Source organism: Microplitis demolitor, chromosome 6 (genome assembly GCF_026212275.2).
Source record: "Microplitis demolitor isolate Queensland-Clemson2020A chromosome 6, iyMicDemo2.1a, whole genome shotgun sequence".
In the NCBI taxonomy this organism is placed as follows: domain Eukaryota; kingdom Metazoa; phylum Arthropoda; class Insecta; order Hymenoptera; family Braconidae; genus Microplitis; species Microplitis demolitor.
Window position 1 is genome coordinate 22,602,983 of NC_068550.1, and position 24,203 is coordinate 22,627,185.

Here is a 24,203-nt window from a genome sequence, read left to right on the forward strand (position 1 = left end):
TGTAAGAAACAATAAAATATGAAATATCCGATAAAAATATTAAAAACTACGTTTTATCGATTTTTTTGTTGATAATATGATTTAAACTAAAAACCAAGTTCGATGACGTTATATGATAAAAGAAACCATAAAAAAAATGAGTTGGTATGATATCAGGCACATTTTAGTAAGTTATATTATGATTTATCCGGAAAAAATAACATAAAATGTTATTTTTTTAATTTTTCAACGCCGATATCTTTTGAACTAATCAATCGATTTTGATGTTTGACGTGGCAATCGACGCTTTTTATTGAGTACTAGAGCTGATTAGATTTTGAAGTCGATCGTATAAGTCGTTTTTGAGAAATCAATAAAAAACTAAAAAAAAATTTTTTTTTTTTTCGTAATTCGCAAATATTTTCGAGTCTATTCGATCAAATAATCTGAAATTTTCAGAAAAGTTGATGGCCAACAAGCTCTTTCGATTGCCACCTCAACCATCCAAATCGATTCATTAGTTCAAAAGTTACAAAGAGTTTACACACACACACACACACACACACACACACACACACACACACACACACACACACACACACACACACACACACACACACACACACACACACACACACACACACACACACACACACACACACATACACACACTCGGACATCATTCTGAATTTAGTCAGAATAGCTTCCTAGGACCTCACAAAACGTCGACATCTGATGAAAACTCGATTTTCGAAAATTGGGGTGAAAACAATAACTTCCCGAAATTTTTGAAAATCGTCGATTTTTTTAGCGGGAAGTTAAAAAGTCGGTTGTTTTGGACCTCACTAATATATATTTATATATCGCGTTACTAAAACCATAAGGGCGTATCTCAAAATATACGCCCTTTTGGTTCTGCAGAACCAAAAGGGCGTATAAAAAAACTTTTTTGCTTCAATCAATGTAAAAATGTTGACAACATTAGAATCTATTGAAAAAACGAAAGAAATTTTTTTTTTGTTTTACGCCTTTTTGGTTTTAAGAAAAAATTTTTTTAAAATCATAAGGGCGTATCCTGTTTTTTCGATTTATTATCAATTATAGGTAAGAGTAAGAAAAAAAATTGCCAGCGTAATAAAAATTATCACTCCACAATTTAATTTATATGAAGAAATATTTATTTAAGTGAAAAAACAAATAAAAAATAGAGAAAAAATAAATTCATCAGGGTATTAGTCCTATACCATCTCCATCGTCAGAATCATCTGTACCTAAGAGTATGAAAAAAATTTTTTTAATTTTTTTTAGAACATAACTTGACAATAATAAAAAAATTTATAAACTATTACCATCGCTGAAAATTAATCTTTAATAATATTGATAATATTTTTGTGGGACGGTGCCTGATGCACAAAAATGATTTAGGTCATTGAACTTGCTTTGATATATTGGTATTCTAGAACCAAAACAATTCTCAAGAACAACGGTAATTGATTTTTGAAAATAAAAAGAAAAAAAAAAAAACAGGAAACAGAAAATGAAACTTTGATTGAAAAATGAAAAAATGCACCTTTGAAAAATTGAACAATCTAAATGTGCATTTTTTTAATTTGATTAAATTAAATTTCACAGCACTCATAGAATTTAGAATTTTTTCGTTCCCGAATTATACATATTTTTTACATTAATTGTTGAATTAAAAAAATTGTGACAAACTTAAGATTCGATCAAAATTAAATAAAGAAATTTGGTTTTTTATTCAAATAAATATTTGTTCAGATAAATTAAGTTGTGGAGTGATAATTTTTATTACCCTTGCAATTTTTTTTCTTACTCTGACCTATAATTAATAATAAACCGAAAAAATAAGATACGCCCTTATGACTTTAAAAAAATTTTTGCTTAAAACCAAAAGGGCATAAAACAAAAAAATTTTTTTTTTCGTTTTTTCCATATATTTTAATGTTTTCAATATTTTTACATTGATTGGAGCAAAAAAAAAAAATTTTATACGCCCTTTTGGTTCTGCAGAACCAAAAGGGCGTATATTTTGAGATACGCCCTTTTGGTTTTAGTAACGCGATATATATTTTACTATTCAATTAAATGTTAGTTTAATTATGGTCAAACTTAAAAACTTTAATAGAAACACTTAAGCAATTCGTCATATTCTAGTAGAGATCTTAATTAAATAAAAATGATTTTCCTGAGACAAACTAGTTTTCGTTGGTTCAAACGAATTTGGTTTCACTGAAGAGGAAATTTGTCAAACTCATAGAGAGTTTGATGTCAGTACCTTATTTGTTACAGTGTACGTAATTAAATTGACTAACCACTGCTGCGTTAAATTTTTTTCACATTATTAATCATTTATTGTTGATAACAATTTGATATACATTTTGTCAGAGTTAACATTAATCGAATTAATTAATTTTTTTTTTTACTTTCGTCCTTGAAACTGTTAAGAAAATTATTGAAAGTATTAGAAATTTCTTTTCCACCAGGAATAAAGTCTCGATTCTTTTCGAAAGCAGATGATGCATCCTGTTCTAAAGAATTTAGTATTCCAGAAATATCGTCGATGCTTACAGCCTTAGAAACTGAATTAGTAATATCTGATAAACTTGTTCTAATAGAATCGAACAATTTATAGATCTTAGTTTTTGTTTCATGGCTAATTACAAGGCTTGCCTTTTCGTTTGCGATATCAGTTGCCGACGCAATAGCTTGAGTTATATTATTTTGTCGAACATCTTTTAAAATCTTCTCCAACGATTCCACTTGTTCAGATAACTGGGACACTATTCGTTCCACGATATCATCAGATCCAGAATTTGATTTACCGGCATCAGGATGCGTTGGAACTGATGCAGTCAAAAATGCCTTTTATCGACAGTAAGGTTACATAATTATATCAGCAGTCTAGCAAATATCTGTTATAAATGTACTTTTATCTATTAAAAACTTACCTGGCTAGCCAAGCCAACTGCAACCACAAAACAAGCAATTGAAATATTCATCGTGAAGACTCTCGATATTTACTCTTAAGGAACTAATTTTCCTGATTCTGCCACGGTCATTATATACCTCTTTTATATTTTTCATTAGCCAAACTTCTACTGACACGTATGTGCCAACTCAGTTTTATATTTTTAATCATTTTAATGGCATTCTTCTCTCTCTATATAATATCAAGGACGTTTTATCAGAGAATTCCATCATAACGCGTAGTGAAGACGATGAAAAAAACAATGTAATTAGCTAATCGAAATGAGCGATATGATTTCTATTAATATCTTTTTTTTTTATTTATCGTTATTGCACATTTTTTAAAATGTTGAAATCAAATTATTTAGGCAAACTTTTTTAAAAAATATAATTTGAAATAGGTCTCAAAACTTATGCAATAATCTGTTTTAATCGTCTGTTATGTCCAAAAAGTAGCATGTACTGTGATATTTGGAAAAATTATTATTATTATTATTTTCGGCCCTAGTCTTTCGACCAATAGACCGGGATCACACTGAGTAATTATCTGGAAGGTTTGTTTTTAAATGAAAGATGTTGAATATACGAATTAAACTACTATATATTATACAATTGAAATTTTGATGATGTGAATACAATGAATTTGATATTAAAAGTATTGGGTGGCTAGTCACCTGACTTTAATTTACACTAAAATGGTTACGATAAAATTCATTTTCAATACTAGAGAGGACTATAGAATTTTGAATACAATACATTCATTTATGATATTTCCGTGTATTAGAAATTTTTCTATATTGTGGCATACATAAACTTAAAGATTACAGTACCTAAAGTTGTGGAAACTGATTATTATATTTCTGTTTTCACTCCCTCGCGGTTTTGGAAATACCGAAATAATACCGGAATTATACGGTATAAATACTGCATAAATATGGTATTACTCGAGTTATTTTAGCCAGTTTTTTTGCCGCATTATTACCAAAAATTTACGAAATAAATTCCTAATATTTACGGTAATAAAACAGAAAAAATACGGTATTTTCACAGAATTAAAACAGTAATTATACAGCATATTTATAGTATATTTTCGGCATTTTTGCAGCATCAAACTGTTCTACCCGTAAAAAAATTTATATATAATTATATAAAATTTTATTCAGTTAAATATAATTTTATATAATTATATAGAACCTTATAAAGTTATATATTAAATAACTGTCATGAAAAAAAAAAAAAAAATAAAAATACTCGTTAACTCGTGGACTCAATCCCGAGACCTATTTGTTCAAAGTCGGATCTGGTAGCCATTATGCCAAATCACTTACTTGAAATATGTTACTAATTGTATTCAGATGGATACAAACAAACTTAAGAAAATTGAAAACATCAATTTTCACAGATAGTTATTTTCACTTACATGTTTTTGTTTGAGTAAGAATTGTGTGAACCAATAAAATAAAATAAAAAATATTACATTTTGCACATTTTCGATGATTTTAAATGCAGAAGCGAACAAAAAATGAAACCATATTTTTTTACAATTTTCTATTTTATCAGCGTAAATCTGGCGAAATTGCAGGATACTGACGGTATTATTATCACAAAATCAACGATTTTATTATTACTACATTATCGTATTATAGTTTTTATACAGCATTTTATTGGTAAAAGTTCGGCATTTTTACAGTTTTTTCACAGCATTTTTTTGGTAAAAGTTCGGTATTGTTATAGTTTTTTTACAGCATTTTTTCGGTAAAAGTTCGGCATTTTTATAGTTATATTACTGTAGTAATCTGGTAACTCTACAGCATAAGTGCAGTAAGTATATGGCATAACTGCAGGAAAAAAACTGGCCAAAATAACCATTTTAATACCAAATTATTACGGTAAATTTACGGCATGTGCATAAATCCCGAAAATTTACGGCATTTTTACGGCATTCACAAAACTGCGAGGGCTGATTCTACTGTACTATTCGCGGTTACAATTTGTTTCGACGTTAACTTGATATTTTTAAGCTAATTATTCACTAACTTAAACAATATTTACTAAACACTAGCAATAAAATTAATAAAATATAGTGTGAGGACACTTGTACGATTAAATAGAAAATAAAGTGTGATAACACTTGCAAATAAAAAACTAGTACGGAACTACTGTAGAAGTGTGAGAACACTTATACTTAAATTTTCTCATCCTTACTGACCTAGGACTGAGAACTGAGACTGAAAAACTCCGAGAAACTGAGACTATTTTAGATTTTTCGGCCCTTTTTATGTGTTTTACTTTGTCCTATTTCGTCTATTGTTTGGGGAAAAACTGTGTCCAATCGGAGCACAGTTCCTTTGGGTCCTTTCCCTTTCCCTATTATTTTTCTTCGGGAAAGTAGTAAGGGCACGCCTGAATGGGAATAGGAACTTTTCCCATACCATTATGGGAAAACTTCCCAGAATTTTCTTCCCGTGTAGATAGTTAATCTGTTTCAAAAATCGATATTGTCAGTCAAAAAATTTTAATGACTTTTGTTTCATGATAAAAATATTTAACGTATTTGAGTCCCCGAAAGCTTAGTATTTCCTTAAGTATCCATTTTACCTACACTGAAAAAAATAATCGGTAACCGTTACCGATTTCCAATTAGTAATCTCTACTGATTTTAATCGGTAACCGTTACCGATTATTTTTTTCAGTGTACCCCCACCCCTCTCCCGTGACTTATATTTATATTAATAAGAGACCGGGGTTAGATGGATACCACATTGAGATAACCGAAAAGCATTCATTTTCATCGTCAGGGCTTATTTATATGAAATTGATGTACACTTCATATTTTATAACAAGAAAATCTAAGATACAATAAGTCGCTTTAAAAATGTTTTAGTTTAACTTAAACCAGGATTGTTCCATTAAAATAACAATTCTACTTTTCAAATCCGAATAAGGCTGAAGGGTGAATTTCATTGTCATTATTATTATCATTTTTTTTTTCTCTTTCCCCGGTGTCATTGATCAATTTATTTTTATTCAGAGTTTAATAATTAATTTTGTCACCTGAACTACATTATTATGTAGACGGTATAAAAAATATGTCATCCGAATCATTAATAATAACAAGTAAAGTGATAACGATTTAGAGACACTTTAATTAACGAATTGAAACTAGGCACAAGATTTTTATTATCGTTATTTTTTTTTTTATTTTTTAATTAACAATACTGTATTTTTTTTTATTTATCTCTATCATAATTATATTTTTCGTTTTTTTATGTCGCAATAAATTAGCTCATTATTATCTGTAGTTTCGATTCGTTTCATATACTGAATGATTCTAACGCTTTGCTATGAAAATAAAATTAAAATTAGGGGAGATGATTTAAGTGGAGAAAAACCGATGAAAATAAAATTTTCCGGGCGTACAAAAAGACTGTTTGCTATGATTTAATTCTCTACATCACAATTTCTAGGCTTTAATACTTTTCGAAATGTTAAACTGACTTTTACTTAAATCCGCAATGTCATTTAGAGAATATGGACCGTAAATTACTTTTGAAATAAGTTGTTGCAGCATGATTCAAATATTATTATAAAAAGTATTCACACTACCCGGGTAAAAAATTTCAAGCCAAAATAATAATAAAATTATTTCTCAGTCGAAAAAGGCCCAGATCGTGAACCCAAGGCTGAAAATTAGCTAGGCCAAGAAATAACCGATAATTAGGCCTAAAAAATTTGAAAATAGTCTCGATTTATCGGCCAACTTTCGATCTCTTCTAATAAATACTGCGGCTTCAGCGATATTTCAGCCAAATAATTTTACCAGGGTATAAATACTTTAGAAACCATCTTTTTCAGAATTTATAATGTAGCCGTTTAAAAAAAAAATGGCTAATTAGAGACAAAATATATCTCTAATAGACTTCAGTCATTGGTTGGGAAAAAAATATTTCATTATTGAACACATACTCTAATAAAATTTCGGTATTACTCCGTCTTATCATACTGAAAAAGTAGTGATATAAATAGGTATTGCGTGACGAACAGCGAACATTAAGAATCTGATTTTTATATCAACGCCGTCATTGTTTAGGCTGCGTGTGTAATAGTAATAGTTATTCTGAGGCTACCGAGTTTTCACTCATCATTTTAAAAATGTAAGTATTATTATTATTATTATTTATTTACTTAATTGGCCATGAAGTCGTTACTCCTTGCGGCCATCCAAAATACATAATTTTATATAATAGTATATATAGTGGTTAAACGAAAGATATTAATACAATTGTTTTAAAGTATATGTATGTTATAAATGTATAAATATTTTTTTTTTTTAATGTATAATCATATAATCATTTCATTTATCGTTAATTAATTAGTTATCTTATTCAAAAAATAATCATAGCACGCTTTCCTAAATTCATTAAATGTAGGCTTTTGCGTACAAGTACTAGGTAATTCATTCCATATTCTAATTGCGCACATTAAAAATGATTTATCATACTTCATGCTATGACAGTTTGGTAATATTAAATAATCACGACGGATATCGCCTCTTCGAAATCGAGACTCTGGCACACAAAAATTGTTTGAAAGAAGTTGTTTTTTATTCAAATACAATATTTTATAAAGTAGACAACATAGAAAAAACTCCCGCCTTAGTTTTAAAGTTAGCCATCGTAGATTATTATAATATGATGTAACATGCTCATATTTCGAAATTTTAAAAATATAGCGGACACAAGCATTGAGTTTCCTTTGGAGCTTTAATTGTTGTTCACCCGTTATATCTGTGTATATAGCAGCGCAATAATCAAATATAGGGAATATAAGCGTAGTGACAAGTTTTTTCTTTGTCTTTAAATTAAATACATCGCCGTAGTATACATTTTCGAATTAATAATATATATGTGCATTCTGATTCCTAGCTTACGTGAATCAGTGAATAATTCGCAATAAGGTTTTTTACATAAAAATCGTTTGTAAATGTCGAAAACTTTTGTCTGATGTTCAAATATTTGAATTCCTTTTGAAAGTGATCAATGCTTTTACTTGATCCAAATTCTCGTTTACAAATTTGCTACTTTGAACTTTACACAAGGTAATAATTTCCTACACGTTTGTGAAGAGACAATCTCGATCGAAAGGGTTCTGGCTTTGCGTTAGCTAAAATTTCAAAATTGAGCTAAAAAATTTTAATCTTGTGAGGATTTTTTTTTTTTTTTTTTTTTTTAATCAAATACAATTATTTTTGTCTACTGCTGAAAAAAACTAGTCAGGTTAATAAGTGATTTTTAATTGAAATTATGAGAGAATTTTTTCAGTCATTAAGTAATTTTTTGAGATTTTGACAGAAGCAATTATTAAATAAAAAAAGTATTAAAAGTAACCAGAGTTGCAATCTGGTATACGATTTTTTTCTTTCTCTCTAAAATATTTGAATTACTTCACAGGATAAAGATATGGTCAAATTTGCTGGTAATATTTTTTGCAGCGTTGATTGCGGCTGAAAACGTAACTAATAAACCTGATTTTCCTGATGATAAAGGTAATCCTAACTGATCAATTAGAAAATCTACTTATTTGTTAAATTTTATATTATTAATATTTACAGGAACATATAATTGTAAGACGCGTGAATGCTTTATAGATAATATAAGTTACGGTAAGTCTTGAAGGTTTACCCTCACGGAAAAATACTAATGAACACTATCGGAAAACACAATGAAAAACTAATGATCTAGTATTCTCGTGCAGTAATGCTTTAATGTAATTAGTGCGTTTAGCGTCCGTAGTTAGTGTTCTCGGAATTTTTACTGTCATAAGCGTATTTCACTTATTTCGTAGTATCAATGGTGTAACCCAATAAAAAGGATTTAGAGCCAATAATTAACATATACTTATGATTACTATTTGTACTCATTAATAGATGTTTATTAATTTTTTTATCGGTGAAAAATTATTCGTTATTACTGGGACTCGAACCTAGATCCTTCTGCTCATTAATTGAAGCTTGTAATACTCTGCCAACACCATAAACTCAAAAGTTAGGATCGTCTTAAGTCGTTACTTAGCTGGTCTTACAGTCACGATTTAAGACAACCAAATCTAAATCAAGTTTTATTTTTGACCAGGGTTATGATCACTTCTGAAAAGCTTTTCAATGCTAATAATTTCCAATAATGTTTCAAAATTCACTGGTCAGAGTATACTAATAATCACTAACAATAACTTATTAACACTAATGAATTTTCAATAGTTCTCATTAGTGTTCACTATTTTTTTTCCGTAAAGATAGAATCTTCTATAGAGAATGTTTTATTAATCGAAAAAGTTTTCAGAATATGATCTTGTTAAAAATATGAAAGAAAGTGTTGACCCCTGTGAAAATTTCTACGAATTCGCTTGTGGTAACTTTGATGATTTACCCCATGCACCAAAATTAACGAATCGTGTTTTCGAATCTATAACATCTGTGAACGGAGCATTGGACGCATTAACACTCTATTCAAATTCATCCCATAAATTGAAGCCTTTGAATTTTCTGAAAAATTTTATAGATTCCTGTCAAAATCTTAACCAAAATAATGATTATTCAAGTAGGTTTTTATTTCGAAGTTTAAACAAACAATATCTTTATTTATGACTAAAAATTTTGCTTAGAATCGGGTGCAAAAGAGGATAGATTAGAATTTCTGAAAGAAGTCATTTCAAAATTAGGTGGGTGGCCAGTTGTTGAAGGTGATAAATGGAATGAAAAAGACTTTGACTGGATTAAATTCGTTAGCCAAGCAGAGAATATTGGTTATGTGTCTAGCCAAAGTTTTATGTATTTCATTGTTTTGCCATCAGTGTCTGATGGCGCAGTATCATTCAATGTAAGTCTCTGTAACCGGCCTGTTATCGGCTTTTTTTTTTAACTTTCCGCTAAAAAAATTGAAAATTTTCAAAAAAACAATCGTCATTAGTTTCAAATCCAATTTTCGAAAATCGAGTCTAGATAATTATGAACAAAAAATGTTTCTCGAGCTTGAAACGGAAAATTGAGTACTTGCTTGCAGAGTCAACCGGTCATCAGATTATTTATTTTTAATTTCTTCTAAATATATTTATGTACCGGCGAGTTAATAGTCGTTTGTAAAAAGATGACGATACCATTGCCATTATTGCTGTTTTGATAAAAATAATTTTCTTTTTGGGTTAAAATAGTTACATCCGCCTCAACTAGAATTTACATATAAACATGTGAAAAACGTCCGGAATTATAGTCTAATGAGTTATTACTACAATTATATGATCAATGTTGCTAAATTTTTGGGAGCTAACGCACCACGAGCTAAAGAAGATCTTAGAGCAGCATTTGAATTCGAAAAGAAACTTATTTATGGAACCAACCAAATAACCAGCTACCCACCAGTTAACCCAACTTTCACCACAATGGCACTTGGTGAAATAAAGCAAACATGGCCAAGTATAAATTGGGATGAATATTTTAATAATCACTTGCTCCCATACTTTCCTCATGACAACAAAACCCTCGTAGCTGTTTGGAATAAAAACTACATAACAAACTTTGAAAAATTGATGAATGAAACTTCAAAAAGGGTACAAGCAAACTACGCAATTTGGAAAATAATTCAATTTTCGATACCTTTCATTAAATCCGTGACTCTGTATAACTTTGCTCAAACTTATGGATTCTTCAAACAGCGACTCATTGGATTCCATGACTGTTTTGCAGAAGCTAAAATCTACTTACCGAGTATCGTACGAGCTCACTATGCACGCACTTATCCAGTAAGCCAAAAAGTTAAACAAAGTGTTGCCCTTATTTTTTCAAACATTAAACAAAAATTGCTGGATAGTCTTAAATCGAAAAATTTGGACGCTTACACTAAAGAAAAAGTGATTAAAAAAGTTGAAAATTTAACGACTGTTGTGGGTTATCCTGAGGAATTATTGGACGATGAAAAATTATTTGAATATTTCGAAGATCTTAAAATCACTAAGGATAATTATTTGGGTAATTTTTTGAGTATTCAATCATTTACAATAAAACGGAAGCTAACAGCATTTGGTAAGCCAACTAATTTGTATGACTGGAAAGATATTTTTACAATTATGACCATGGGTACAGCTCAAGAATCTTACTATTGTCGACGTGAAAATATTATTGGTAATTATGTTATTTAATTATTATTTTTAATCAGGCTCACAAACTATATTCCTAATTTTTGTATTGTAGTCATAACAGATTGGCTGAGCAAATTTTTAATCAACACGAATCGTTATAACTACACAAACTTCGGTGCGATTGGAGCACTTATTGGTTATGAAATGGGCCGAGCTGTTGATTTCTCAGTTGATTTCAAAGAAAAGTATTTGAATAATGAAACGGAAAAGTGTATCGTTGAAAAGTACAGCAACTACACTGAAGGATATGGAACCCAAGTACGATTTGGTGAAAATTTGGAGAGAATCCACGTTGGGTCATGAAACTAAAGTTTTTATTTTTTAGGCATACGGTATAGTTAACTTGAAGAACACCATCGCTCAACAAATGGGTGTTGAATTGGCTTATTCAGCTTATCGAGAGTGGGCTGAAGAACATGGAGAAGAACCGAACTTAGCTCGAATGTATACACCCAATCAATTGTTCTGGTTGGTGTACGGAAATATTAATTGCTCGCCAAAGTCTTGGACCTATACTTCTAGCCAGACATCTTATGATAAGCGTGTGAATTGGCCACTTTCAAATATCCCGGAGTTCTCTAAAGACTTTAATTGTCCCTTAGAATCTTCAATGAATTCCAAAAACAAATGCATTATTTTGTAATTAAAAATTCTACATGATTTTAGACTCACATGTCATTACGAAATATTTATTTATTCAATAAAAAATTATGTGAAATGAATAACTTATTACTTCATCTTAAAGGTTAATATTTATGTAACCTATACATTAGATTTTTATTTATGATGTTTTAAATAATGTACCAAAGATTTGTAATTAATAATTAAATTTAATTGCTTCAATGCGACAAAAAAAATTCCTATAAAAAAAAAAGTTAAACATTATTTAGTCTTGATAAATTATTTTTTCTCAAATTGTAACGTCTTTGTTGATAGTGATATTTTATAACTTCTTGAAATATTTTTTCAATGACCACTTCATCATATTTTTTAATCATTTGACCAAAAATACTTTTGTTTTTTATAATTAATAATTCATATGGACTTCCGAATTCCTAAATAATAATAATTAAAGTTATAAATTTTTTTAAGGTTTTAATCAAAATAAATGAGGAATAGTATCTTTTACCATACCTGCATCGAAAGTTTAAATTCATGTACTGTTTGGAAAGAACGTCGTTCTATCTTCTTGTAAGAAAACAAATAATAATTAGTGCATGCACCATTCTTCCTCCAAACAGACAAACAATTAACTTTCAGGTGCAGATCAGGTGAAAAATAGTATACACACCATGGAAGAGTATCCAAGTAAAAATTTCCATTACAATTTGCTGGTCAACAAACTGATCACAAAAATCCTTTTATAGACATTGGACTTGCCCAAGATGTACGCAGGACAATCTAATAGTAGTCTTCTACCATTTTTATGAAAGTATCTTTCGAAAGACTCCTAGGTGTCTACGTCTTTGTATGCCTATCAATCTGCCACAAGATTTTCATCCAAGATTCTGAGACAAGACTGTTGCAGGACTTGCACATGATAATGTACAAAAGAACATTGAAGATGTCTTGTTCAAGATGTGTTAGTAAAGTTACTTATGAGTATCTTGAACGAGTCTTGCACCAGAAAGTACTTGCAGACACTAACGCAGTCTTGCGCCTGATCTGCACAAGAAGTGTCATATTACACTATCAATATATCTCACTTCTATCTCTGTCACTTTACCATGGATTAAGTGGCAGTCTTTATTATAGATAAAGTGACACACAGAAGTGAGATCAATAATGTGTAATATGATTCTCCTTGCGCAGATCTCTAGTGCAAGGCTTGCGCAAGTGTATGCAACTAATTTCTGGAGCAAGATTAGCTCGTTGCTGTACCAATGCACCTTTAGCAAGATATCTTCAATGTTCTTGCACAATTCTCGAAGTACAACACAAAACAAAGTTTCTTTTTGTCTTCTACAAGACTTTCAATTGAAAACTGTGTACCAGTGTCTGCAGCAAGATCCATAGTTATGTAAAGACTTAGACATCTAGAGTACTGGTGACCAGGATTAGACAAGATTGCAATCAAATTGTGATATGGGTAAGACGTCTCAACCCGCATGTTTGCGACCCTCACCTCGGATAGGCAATTACATACGTGGATTGAAATGTCTTACTTGCCTCCCTTGGTGTGTAATATACTATTTCATAATTACCTATATTTCATGAAAAAATTTAATGAATATTTACCACCAAACATCCATTGTCCATAACAAGAATAATATCACTGTTTATTATTGAGTCCAAATGATCCGTTATAGTGATTATCGTACAATATTTAAAATATGATTGTATGACTCTTTGGATTATTACTTTTGTACTAAAAAAATCAAATTTAAATTTAATAGTATTTTTTTACACAATATCAATAATAATATCGATACTCTCAATTACTAATAACAATACTAACTTTAAATCGAGATCATTAGTGATGTGGTCGAGGACAAGGATCCGATTACTCCGTAGCAAAGCTCGGGCAAAACAAATAAGTTTGCGTTCACTACTACTGAAGTTGGTACCACCTTCAGAAATCCATTGATCGAGTGTCATATCATTTAGTTCAACTTCTCCCAATACCCCCCACATAGCTTTATCTGTATACTCCTGAAAAGGGTCAAGATTATATCGTAATGTCCCAGTAAATAGATAAGGGTCTTTTGGAATAATCGATATATTAGATCGTAAATCCTGAAGGCCAATGCTCTTTGTATCCAAACCGTCAATTATTATATCTCCATGTAAATCATTATCAACCAGACGAAAGAGCGTTGATATTAACGAAGATTTTTCAGTTCCAGCTCTTTCAACAACTCCCACTTTCCAACATGGTTCTATCATTAGATCTATATTCTAATTATGCATAGAAATATAATTTAATTTGATTAATAAATGTTTTTAATTACTAGATATTATACAGAAGACAGCGCAAAATGAGCAGTTGAAAACTGCTTCGCGTTTGAGGCATACAAAATACTGTTCGTAAATTTTTTTTTTAACATGCTCATTTTGCTCTGGCCTACCTAATAGTTAATAAATTTATAAATTGTACTTTGAAAACTGGTAAACCATTTTTTATGTAGTTTATGGAAATATTTTCCCATCTAATTTGTCCACTTGACGGCCAATTGGTTGGTGGTGGATTCGATGACTCAATTGGTCCTTCTTTAGGAACATCAACATACTGAAAAATTCTGCTGATTGATTTCAAGTAACACGGTACTTCAATGATTTGTTTGACACTATTCTGGAGTATACTAAACAAAATCAACGATTGAGATATAGCGAAACCAACGGACTCATTAAAAGTTTTTTCTACAAAATAAAAGAACTAATTAATATAACTACATCGTGAAAAATTCCCAACAAATTTTATTATGGGTGCATAGTAGCACCGGACTGTAAGAAAACTAATACAAAATTTACAAGTGTCCCATAGTAAACGTATGCGCAGACTACACGATTGTGGCCTATGCGCATGTTAAACGTATGCGCAGACTACACGATTGTCGCTTATGCGCATATTAAACGTATGCGCAGGCTACACGATTGTGACCTATGCGCATTTTAAACGTATGCGCAGGCTACACGATTGTGACCTATGCGCATTTTAAACGTATGCGCAGGCTACACGATTGTGACCTATGCGCATTTTAAACGTATGCGCAGGCTACACGATTGTGACCTATGCGCATTTTAAACGTATGCGCAGGCTACACGATTGTGACCTATGCGCATTTTAAACGTATGCGCAGACTACGATTGTGGCCTATGCGCATACCTTTACTATGGGACACTTGTAAATTTTGTATCAGTTTTCTTATAGTCCGGTGTTACTATGCAACAATAGTAAAATTTATGGGGAATTTTTCACAGTGTATCATAATTTAGAAGTCGAAAATAAATTTAATGACTGTTTAGTATATAATTGTACCCTGATGCATAATAATTAGGAGAAAGTAAGCAACACTGACGAAAATACAAAAAATCAACTCGATTACGAGGCTATAAGCTGACATCATAGATACTAGTAAATATCGCGCTCCAGAATTGATTTCCTGATAATGATTAAAATTTTTTCGTAACAGTAACAGTCTGTCTTTATTGTGACTCCTGATAGTCGTTAAGCCATTTAATGTTGCACTGGTATACAAAGCAACCGGTGTTTTTGCTGAAACAATTAAAGAATCGTTATTCACATGAACTGTCAATTATATTTAATCTTAAGTATACAAAGAAAATTTTAATTGGGGCGAAAAAAAAAATTCCTGCCCCAGGAACTTCTTTTTTTCTGTGTACATTGAAGTTTATCACTTACTAATATTTTCTAATTGCTTTACATTTTGCATTGTTTTCAAAAACTGTAACGTGAGATAATACAAAATTGGTCCTAGTATTATAACTAGTATCATTATCCAAGGAATAACAGTAATAATATTTATTATAATTGCGATAGTTTGAACAATTATAATCATAATTTGTATAGCTGTTGGTATGAATAAATCATCCATAATTTTAATATCTTTCAATAAAGTAGTTGAAATTTTATCTGGAAAAATTTATTTAGTTAATTTCTATTAGATGTCAATTATTTTCTTTGTCATTATGACAATAACCCGATTGTCAATATAAAAAATCTCTATGTTAACATAAAACCCGAATTGAAAATTCCAATTGAATCTAATGGAAAAATATTAATCGAAAAAAAAGTGTATTATTATTTGACAATTTTCGATATAATTGTGTTTCTATATAGGAATCTATGACATATTTAAAGTAATCCACATATATTTTTTATATAAAAATTCAGAAACCCCGAATTCAAAATAAATTTTTTATATAGAAATCCAGATGCTCAGATTCCCGTACGGATTTCCCACACAGGAATTTAAGTACCCATTGTTTCCTACATGGAATTCTAGATATCCATAGTTTCCCATATGGATTCCTGTATAAATCTATCCATTTCTATATTGATTCCCATGCAATGCTACATGGATTTTTAGATACCCGGGAAAAAATGCTCAGATATGATCATAAATGATCATATATGAATCCTCAGATCTGATCAGATCATACCTGCTCATACATGATCATACATGGTCCTACATGATCATACATAATCATATATGACCATGTATGATCGTATATGATCATGTATGATCGACATGATCTTTTTCGAATCTTATCAGATCTGAGCATTCATACATGGTCATTTATGATCATATCTGAGCTTCCTTTCCGGGTAGAGAATAAAAGTAACATTCCGAAATAAATATAAACTTTTATTTCATATTTACCTGACAAATGCGAATTAAAAAAATGCATTCTGGCTTGGAGTAAATTAGAAAATATCAAAAAATATAGTTTTTGTCCAGTGCTTATAAAAATATTTATTGTTAAATAAACTATTAAAAAAAGTAATCCAATAAGACCCATAATAAATACTGTGTAAATATATATTGCAAAGTTCGCTGATAATAATTTGTGATCATTCAGAAGTGATTTTATTACATTAATATCAACCATTGAGTTTAATTGATTTTCATAGCCAATGCATATGTCTTTAGGAGCTTGAATGCAAGTTCTAATTGTCTCTACAGTTGTCCAGTAAGACATCCATTGGTCGACAACAATAGTCGTTAATTGTAATAAAATATATAAAACCAACAGTAAAATAAAAATTGTAATTTTTTTACATGAGTTTGAGTAGCGTCGGTTGATTTTTTTCAAATTATAGCTATCACTCTTTTTTATTATTCTGTTATTGACATTGTTATGAATTTTCATTTCTACTAATTCTTCACGTGGTATCTAAAGATAAAAAACAGGTTATTCAATTTAATTGTTACATAGTTTAATTATTCTAACTAATGAAACATAACATACAAACTGACAACTATATCGAGATTGAACAAAAGTTGATTTTTTACCATTATTAATTTCATTTTCTTCACTTATATCATTTGTAAATATTTGAGTATAATCTTGTACCTCGTTTTGTCGAATTGTATTTAACATTTCATTAAATTCAAAACTTGTCATTGTTAGAGCATCAAAATCACCTTGAATCTTTATAAATCCCTGGAAAATAACAAGGGAAATCAATAACTTATTACAAATACTGATATAAAGAGCATCAACTAAACGTTTGTTAACAAACATCCTGCTAATAAAATATTAATCCATAAATTCAAGTTCCTATGATAAGTTCCCATATGAGAATCCAGGTACTCACCATTCCCAATCTGGATTTCCCATATGGGAATCCAAATCCACATAGTTTCCTACATGGATTTGTATATAAATCCCTGCACTCCTATTCTAATTCCTATAGATTCTTACATGAATCCATACTTTACCGCAAAAAAAATAGGCGCTGCAACAGGATTTCATTTTGGTACTCCCACAGGATGTATCATGCTGCTGCATCAGGAAAATCCTGTTTCATTAACAAGGCAAAATCCTGTTGCAGCCTCTATTTTGTTTTCCTTGTATGGGTTTCCATGCAATCCTACGAGGATTTTTTTGACAGAGTTATAAAAATTGAAAGTATTGAAATTAAATCGAACATTAAGTGAACACTACTGAATTTACTATATTAATGCTTAATACATGGTTATCGAAGTAAGAGTAGCTATCTACAGTAAATTAAGTAATTCTGCAGCAAACCTGACCTAATGGGTCTTATGACAGTTTCTGAGCCAGGTACTGCAACAGATTTACTTCAGATATCTTACGGAACCATCTTGCCTTAGACTTCCTCACGACCGATCGTGCAGACTTACTCAAGTCCTAAGATTCAGATTTACATAAAACTTCTTTAAGATTGCTACTAGGATACGATTTTTCTTGGGCGATTTCTTGCAGAATATAAATAATAGTTAATAATGTTACCCGTTCAAATAATGCAATAGTGTGAGCTTCTTTGAGACAGTAAAGTTGATTAGTAACAAGGATTCGTGTTTTTCCTTGGAGAAACTTGAGAATACATTCCTTGAAAATAAGTCGCGCGACACTTGCATCGATCGCACTTAGAGGATCATCCAAAAGATACAAATCAGCTTGCCTATAAATAGCTCTCGCTAAATTAACTTTTGCTTTCTGACCACCTGAAAGTGGTTCTCCATGATCTCCAATAATTGTCATGTCACCATTGGGTAATTGGTTAAAGTCTCTCAAAAGTGAACATACTCTTGTCACCTATGATTATTATTTATCATTAAGTTACCATACATTAACTTTAGAAAATAAAAAAATTTGATGTTTCAACCTGTCTATATCGCATTGAATCATAATCAAGTCCAAAGATAATGTTTTCTCTAACTGTCCCTGAAAAGAGCCACGGATCTTGACTCGCATATGAGATAGTCATGTCAGGGTTGTCTTGTATAAATTTAGGCTTGGAGTCAAAGTCAGTCGAGTTTTCATTTTTGAACTGAAAGAGCCCAACTGTTCCAGCGCTGATTGGTATTTCTTGCAACAGTAGATTTAACAGTGAAGATTTTCCAGAGTTGGCAGGACCAATCAAAGCACACAAATCTCCACTATTGATCTTCAACGTTACGCCACTTAATGTTTGAGGTAACTGATCAACCTTCCAACTAGCTGATACGTTATTCAACTCAACCCTCACTGCATTAGTTGTTTCATTTTGACTAGCACAATTGAGATTGGTTTCATTCACAGATTTCTTTAAATTGTTTGAAATTTCACAAATTTCATCAAGCAGAAGAAAATTCTTTAACAAAGTAATGATTCGAGTTATTGGTATAAAATAGTGCCTTAGATAGCCAGTGCCTTCGAGGATAATACTGGAGTTCGAGTCTTGTCAACACAATCATCAGCAGTGTCATTAACCGAACAATAGTACTTTACTCGATGTCACTAGTTCTCTATGATGTTTTATGTAATAGATGCTTAAAGTTGATGCTTAAATCAGAAATGATTACAATCTAATCAAAAAGTTTATAAGGACGATGTTTGAGATTTAATGGCGTTTATTTTAAGCATGAACTATATAAAAAATTGAATGATTGTAAAATATAATAAATAAAAATTGTTACTTGAATTTTTTTAACCATAGTGTTGATTTCCATTACATGGTATATCGACAGCGGCAAATATATTACCGTGAGTAACTGAATAATATGATAATAAACGGAAATATTATATGTTACTTTGGATTGAAACATATTGCCATCTAAACTATAAATAACAAGCGTCATAAAAACCATTATTTTATGGACAAAGCCTGGTAAACATGAATAAAGTACTCGAATATACAATGAACGTTGTAATTGTTTCACTTCTTCCAATCTTATTTCAGACATAATTTTATCAAAATATTTTTCCAATACATACATTTTAATTATCTAAATGAAAAAATTAATTATTATTAATTTAAATGAATACTGGGATCTTAGACAACTGCTTATGTAACAATTTTAATCACAATACGCTGATTAATGCACTGGTAAGAAGAATTTTTTGCTATATACTACATGGACTTGCCCAAGATGTACGCAGGACAATCTAATAGTAGTCTTCTACCATTTTTATGAAAGTATCTTGCGAAAGACTCCTAGGTGTCTACGTCTTTGTATGCCTATCAATCTGCTACAAGATTTTCATCCAAGATTCTGAGACAAGACTGTTGCAGGACTTGCACATAATAATGTACAAAAGAACATTGAAGATGTCTTGTTCAAGATGTGTTAGTAAAGTTACTTATGTGTATCTTGAACGAGTCTTGCACCAGAAAGTACTTGCAGACACTAACGCAGTCTTGCGCCTGATCTGCACAAGAAGTGTCATATTACACTATCGATATATCTCACTTCTATCTCTGTCACTTTACCATGGATTAAGTGGCAGTCTTTATTATAGATAAAGTGACACACAGAAGTGAGATCAATAATGTGTAATATGATTCTCCTTGCGCAGATCTCTAGTGCAAGGCTTGCGCAAGTGTATGCAACTAATTTCTGGAGCAAGATTAGCTCGTTGCTGTACCAATGCACCTTTAGCAAGATATCTTCAATGTTCTTGCACAATTCTCGAAGTACAACATAAAACAAAGTTTCTTTCTGTCTTCTACAAGACTTTCAATTGAAATCTGTGTGCCAGTGTCTGCAGCAAGATCCATAGTTATGTAAAGACTTAGACATCTAGAGTACTGGTGACCAGGATTAGACAAGATTGCAATTAACTGTTACATGGGGCGTGCCAATAAGTATAGTATTATACTCGTTGTCACTATAGTTGTCTACGATATCCTATATAATGAAAGCTCAAAATAAAATTCAAAATCAGAAATACTTTAATTCCAACCGCTATTTCCTTCATAATTTGATTACGTTTATCAGTTAATTTAGTAATAGTGTTTCTTATTGTTTTGTCCAACATTTCAATGCAGCTTTGCGTAGGAATAACAATAGTCAGAAGAGTTCCAAACCCTACTATAGTATACATACCAATACTTTGCCATACAATAGAAAAAATAATAACAATCTAATTGTCAAAAATATTTACTGTTAGTAAATTATTAATTTAGAACGTTGTCATAACAAAGAAAATACTTTACCTGGATAGGAGTTATCCATAGAAAATTGAGACTTGATGGCAACAAATCAAAAGTGTAAATATCGTCGTTCAAAAGATTTACTATTGGATCAACTGTCGTTTTTCTAAATCCCGATTTGTTGAGCTTTAAAATTTTTTTATAAATCAACGAACAACATGCTACTCTAATTTCAATTCCCAGTATCTGACTGAGACAATTGATGTGATGAACAATGAAACTAATTGCAATTATTGTAACAATAAGAGCAGTTGCGTAAATTAAAACATCATTTTGTGTGGTTTTATCTGCAGTTTCTATTTCGAAATATTCAATGATCCAGTCCATAATATATGGTTGTAAATTGCGTAACATTACTTGCTCGAATAGTACCAAAATAACGATGCACAGATATTTGAACCAAAATATCTGAATGATAGCTTTCATTAAATTAGGTTTTACTTTTACGTTATTCCATGCCCTAATATTTTTTAACAATCAGGATTTTTCAAAAACTGTTAAAAAACGCACGAGTAATTGTTCAAAAATATAATTACCGTTCTAGGTCATTGGCTACACTTTCAGACTCATCAGAAGCTAGCGGGACACAAAGATCTTCTGTAGTAAGTCCGTCTTGATAACTTTTTTTGAATAAGTTCACGGTCCACCTAGATATTGATATAAACATACTCAGTAGCATTATCAAGCAAGATACTTGAAGAAAATCATGCAGCAAATCTTGTGCAGATTCACACAAGATTTACACAAGACTTGAACAAGACGGATTTCATAAGCAAACTTTTTCTGTAGATCTTATCAAGATCGATATCTGAAGCAACTCTGAATAGGTCTTATCCTTGTATCTTAGCCAAGATTTGCTACAGTTTTACTTAAGATATTTTACAGAAGCATTATTCTGAGACTTCCTCAAGACTAATTATACAGACTTGCTTAAAACAAGTTACAAATTTACATAAAACTTCATTAAGAATACTACTAGGGTAAATAATACAGTCGGATTCCAATAACTCAGAACTTCCTCAGTTTTGACCCCCCCCCCTCTACGAGCTACGCTGTCTCCAACCGGACCTTACACATTGTTATGTTTCTTTGTATATTTATGCATTATTCATGGGTAATAGAAGAGCGCATGCACTGCACGGAAAAAAATAACTAGGAGGTGCAATATGAACCAGTCTAGGTGGGTCATAATGAAAAATCATGTTGTGGTAACGTTGTGGTAATTCATATTGCACCAACGTGCTTTTTCATGGTGACCCACCTAGTTACTTTTTTCCGTGTGTAGTTTACTCTTTGAAAAAGAAGGGGCATTTGATAATTCGAAATTTCCAAGAAATTTCCGCTTCTTCGTAAACTCGCTGACCGAGTTAATGGAATTTGACTGTATCTTGAACATCTTGTGACATCGGCATTTTACTAGATGTCAATAGATATATACAAGAGTTCATGAAATAAATGCACGAAGAAAAACGCCGTTTAATTTCTTAAGTAAAAATCATGCAGTCGGATTTGTAAAAAGAATTTATTTTATTATCATTTATCATAAAAGAGATTGATATTTTGTAGAATTGAATAATTTTAACTTAACAAAAGTAAAATCAACGAAAAAGCCTCAATTTTAGTGTGGTGTCGTATCAATTAACAGAGGTAAGTAAGGTTATATAATTCAACTGACATTCTGTTGATCTGCACATGCGCGAGCTGAGTAATTAACTACACATGTAAATTTCAGATATTTCAATCATGTTTATAACGCAGCTAAATTCAAAACAACGTCATAAAAGAGAAGGATGTTAAATTAATGAATTGAATCATTGAGTAATGATATATTTCGCTCGTTTTACTTGAATACCGTCATTTAAGATATGATCTAGTGACATACATTAAATCACACTTTTGACCAATCGAAAAAAATTGTAATCTAACATAAGATTTTATAGAGAGACTTGATTATACTCAACTGCGTATTCTTCGGGCATCGATTTCATAGTATTGATACAGAGTGCAATAATACACCACCAAGAGTTAATAAGAAAATTAAACAAACCAGAAAAATAGTCGGCTGATGAAATTCGCAGAATTCTTTTTAGGCGTTTTCACTGCGTTTTTAAACATTGTATTATTAATTATAACAATAACTTTTATTTTATTGTCAGATAACACAATTTCAGTCAATTTTTTAATGACAATTGTGTTTTTTTATTATGTGTACTTTATATTTTTAATTCATATATTAATACTCTAATTGATAAACTTGTAATTTTTTTAAATTAAAGCAATTATCAAGTTTTTTAACGTTACTGTTGAACATTTTAGAAAATTCAATACTTTTAAACTTTATCGATTTCACGATATAGACTAAAACAATTCATTATATTTTTTATTCAGAATTTATCATTCGATAATAGATAAACTGTTTATTTTACATTATAAAAATTAAAACATCAAATTTAGTAAAAGACTCACTATAAAGTCACTACTATAAATGACAATCTAATTGAATGCACGTAAATTCAAAATCTGTTCATAAGAACAACAAAACACACTTCACATCGTGATTCTTAATATAATTTTGACTTTCACTATGTTATTAAACGACTAATATAAAAACAACTAAAAAACTTATACTATTTTTCATATACCCTATTTATGATATCATTTGAGACTAATAGCTTTTTAATAACATTGATGATAAGGTTTTATTGTAATGGTATATCAAAGTCCGTTATTATTTTATTTGTAACACATATTTTTAGGTAGTTTTTTTCAAAATCTAGCTATTATGTTTGTCCATGGTAAATTTTGTAAAACTGTTTCTTATACTCTAGCAGATCTCTTATTACTGTAGGTTAACGGTAGTATTACAGGAATACCATAACATAACTTACAGCAGATCTACTGTAAAATTACCATAGTGTTACGGTAATGTTCTGTAATGCTGCGATAACCTAACCTTGGCCTTAATAGCAGTATACCGTAATTCAACGGTTAATTTGCCGTAAAAATCAGAAGAAGCTACTCTAATCATTTATATTATGCTACTGTAAACATCTTGTTGGACCGTAAATTCTGACATTTAGAGGGTTAATAGTTTTACCGTATTTAAAAGTAGACTTACCGTAAAATTATGGTACACGTTCTCCTCTTAGTCTCCCTGGTAGATCTGAATCACCGTAAATTACGGTCATTATCGTAACATAGGCATTTTTACGGCGAATTAGCCACATTTTACGGTTGTTTACGGCAATTTAAGTCATTTGTGGTATTTTTACGGTAAGCATCTATTCTTTCTAGTTTACAGTGCAATATTTTACTTTATGGTAAAATAACCGTAATTACAGTTCATTGAATACGATTTTGCGGTCAAAATCCAAAATTTTGCTGTTCAATGCCTAATTCATCATACTTTTTCTGAATA

The 24,203-nt window shown here is 30.6% G+C and overlaps 3 protein-coding genes across 6 annotated transcripts; 1 reads left to right on the forward strand and 2 right to left on the reverse strand.

Annotated features, from left to right (window-relative positions):
* Window positions 1-2,321: 2,321 nt before the first annotated feature.
* Window positions 2,322-3,094, reverse strand: LOC103575135 (uncharacterized). Its single transcript, XM_008554790.2, has 2 exons — window positions 2,949-3,094; window positions 2,322-2,862 (listed from the first exon to the last, which is right to left on the reverse strand). Exons 1-2 carry the CDS (start codon window positions 2,997-2,999, stop codon window positions 2,407-2,409), a joined length of 507 nt encoding a protein of 168 aa, XP_008553012.1. The 5' UTR covers window positions 3,000-3,094; the 3' UTR covers window positions 2,322-2,406.
* A 3,800-nt stretch (window positions 3,095-6,894) lies between these two features.
* LOC103575133 (neprilysin-2) lies at window positions 6,895-11,882 on the forward strand. Of its 2 annotated transcripts, XM_008554788.3 has the most exons (8): window positions 6,895-7,121; window positions 8,418-8,512; window positions 8,579-8,629; window positions 9,306-9,563; window positions 9,628-9,842; window positions 10,174-11,140; window positions 11,210-11,415; window positions 11,483-11,882. In XM_008554788.3, coding segments are annotated over exons 1-8 (2,112 nt in total). In that variant the 5' UTR covers window positions 6,895-7,119; the 3' UTR covers window positions 11,801-11,882. The 2 variants fall into 2 exon arrangements, with proteins under 2 accessions (XP_008553010.1, XP_008553011.1); XM_008554789.3 differs by lacking the exon at window positions 9,306-9,563.
* Window positions 11,883-11,945: 63 nt separating this feature from the next.
* LOC103575142 (ATP-binding cassette sub-family C member 4-like) lies at window positions 11,946-23,607 on the reverse strand. Of its 3 annotated transcripts, none has more exons than XM_053739851.1 (15): window positions 23,252-23,607; window positions 21,322-21,432; window positions 20,789-21,193; window positions 20,524-20,715; window positions 19,269-19,577; window positions 18,476-18,943; window positions 18,100-18,405; window positions 17,092-17,286; window positions 16,503-17,016; window positions 15,521-15,751; window positions 15,137-15,373; window positions 14,255-14,517; window positions 13,616-14,055; window positions 13,396-13,525; window positions 11,946-12,212 (listed from the first exon to the last, which is right to left on the reverse strand). In XM_053739851.1, exons 3-15 carry the CDS (start codon window positions 21,137-21,139, stop codon window positions 12,033-12,035), a joined length of 3,816 nt encoding a protein of 1,271 aa, XP_053595826.1. In that variant the 5' UTR covers window positions 21,140-21,193; window positions 21,322-21,432; window positions 23,252-23,607; the 3' UTR covers window positions 11,946-12,032. The 3 variants fall into 3 exon arrangements, with proteins under 3 accessions (XP_053595826.1, XP_053595825.1, XP_053595824.1); XM_053739850.1 differs by having other exon boundaries at window positions 20,789-21,245; XM_053739849.1 differs by lacking the exon at window positions 23,252-23,607 and adding an exon at window positions 22,833-23,151 and having other exon boundaries at window positions 20,789-21,245.
* Between the last annotated feature and the right edge of the window lie 596 nt (window positions 23,608-24,203).

Coding starts and splice junctions, on each gene's coding strand:
- LOC103575135 (XM_008554790.2), bottom strand. CDS start 2,999: ATGAATATTTCAATTGCTTGTTTTGTGGTTGCAGTTGGCTTGGCTAGC. Junction 2,863..2,948: donor CAGTTGGCTTGGCTAGCCAG/GTAAGTTTTTAA, acceptor TGTCGATAAAAG/GCATTTTTGACTGCATCAGT.
- LOC103575142 (XM_053739849.1), bottom strand. CDS start 22,900: ATGTTTAAAAACGCAGTGAAAACGCCTAAAAAGAATTCTGCGAATTTC. Junction 15,374..15,520: donor AAAGCAATTAGAAAATATTA/GTAAGTGATAAA, acceptor TAATTGTTTCAG/CAAAAACACCGGTTGCTTTG. Junction 14,518..15,136: donor CCTAATTATTATGCATCAGG/GTACAATTATAT, acceptor TTTATTTTGTAG/AAAAAACTTTTAATGAGTCC.
- LOC103575133 (XM_008554788.3), top strand. Junction 8,513..8,578: donor TGATTTTCCTGATGATAAAG/GTAATCCTAACT, acceptor TAATATTTACAG/GAACATATAATTGTAAGACG. Junction 11,416..11,482: donor CTGAAGGATATGGAACCCAA/GTACGATTTGGT, acceptor TTTATTTTTTAG/GCATACGGTATAGTTAACTT.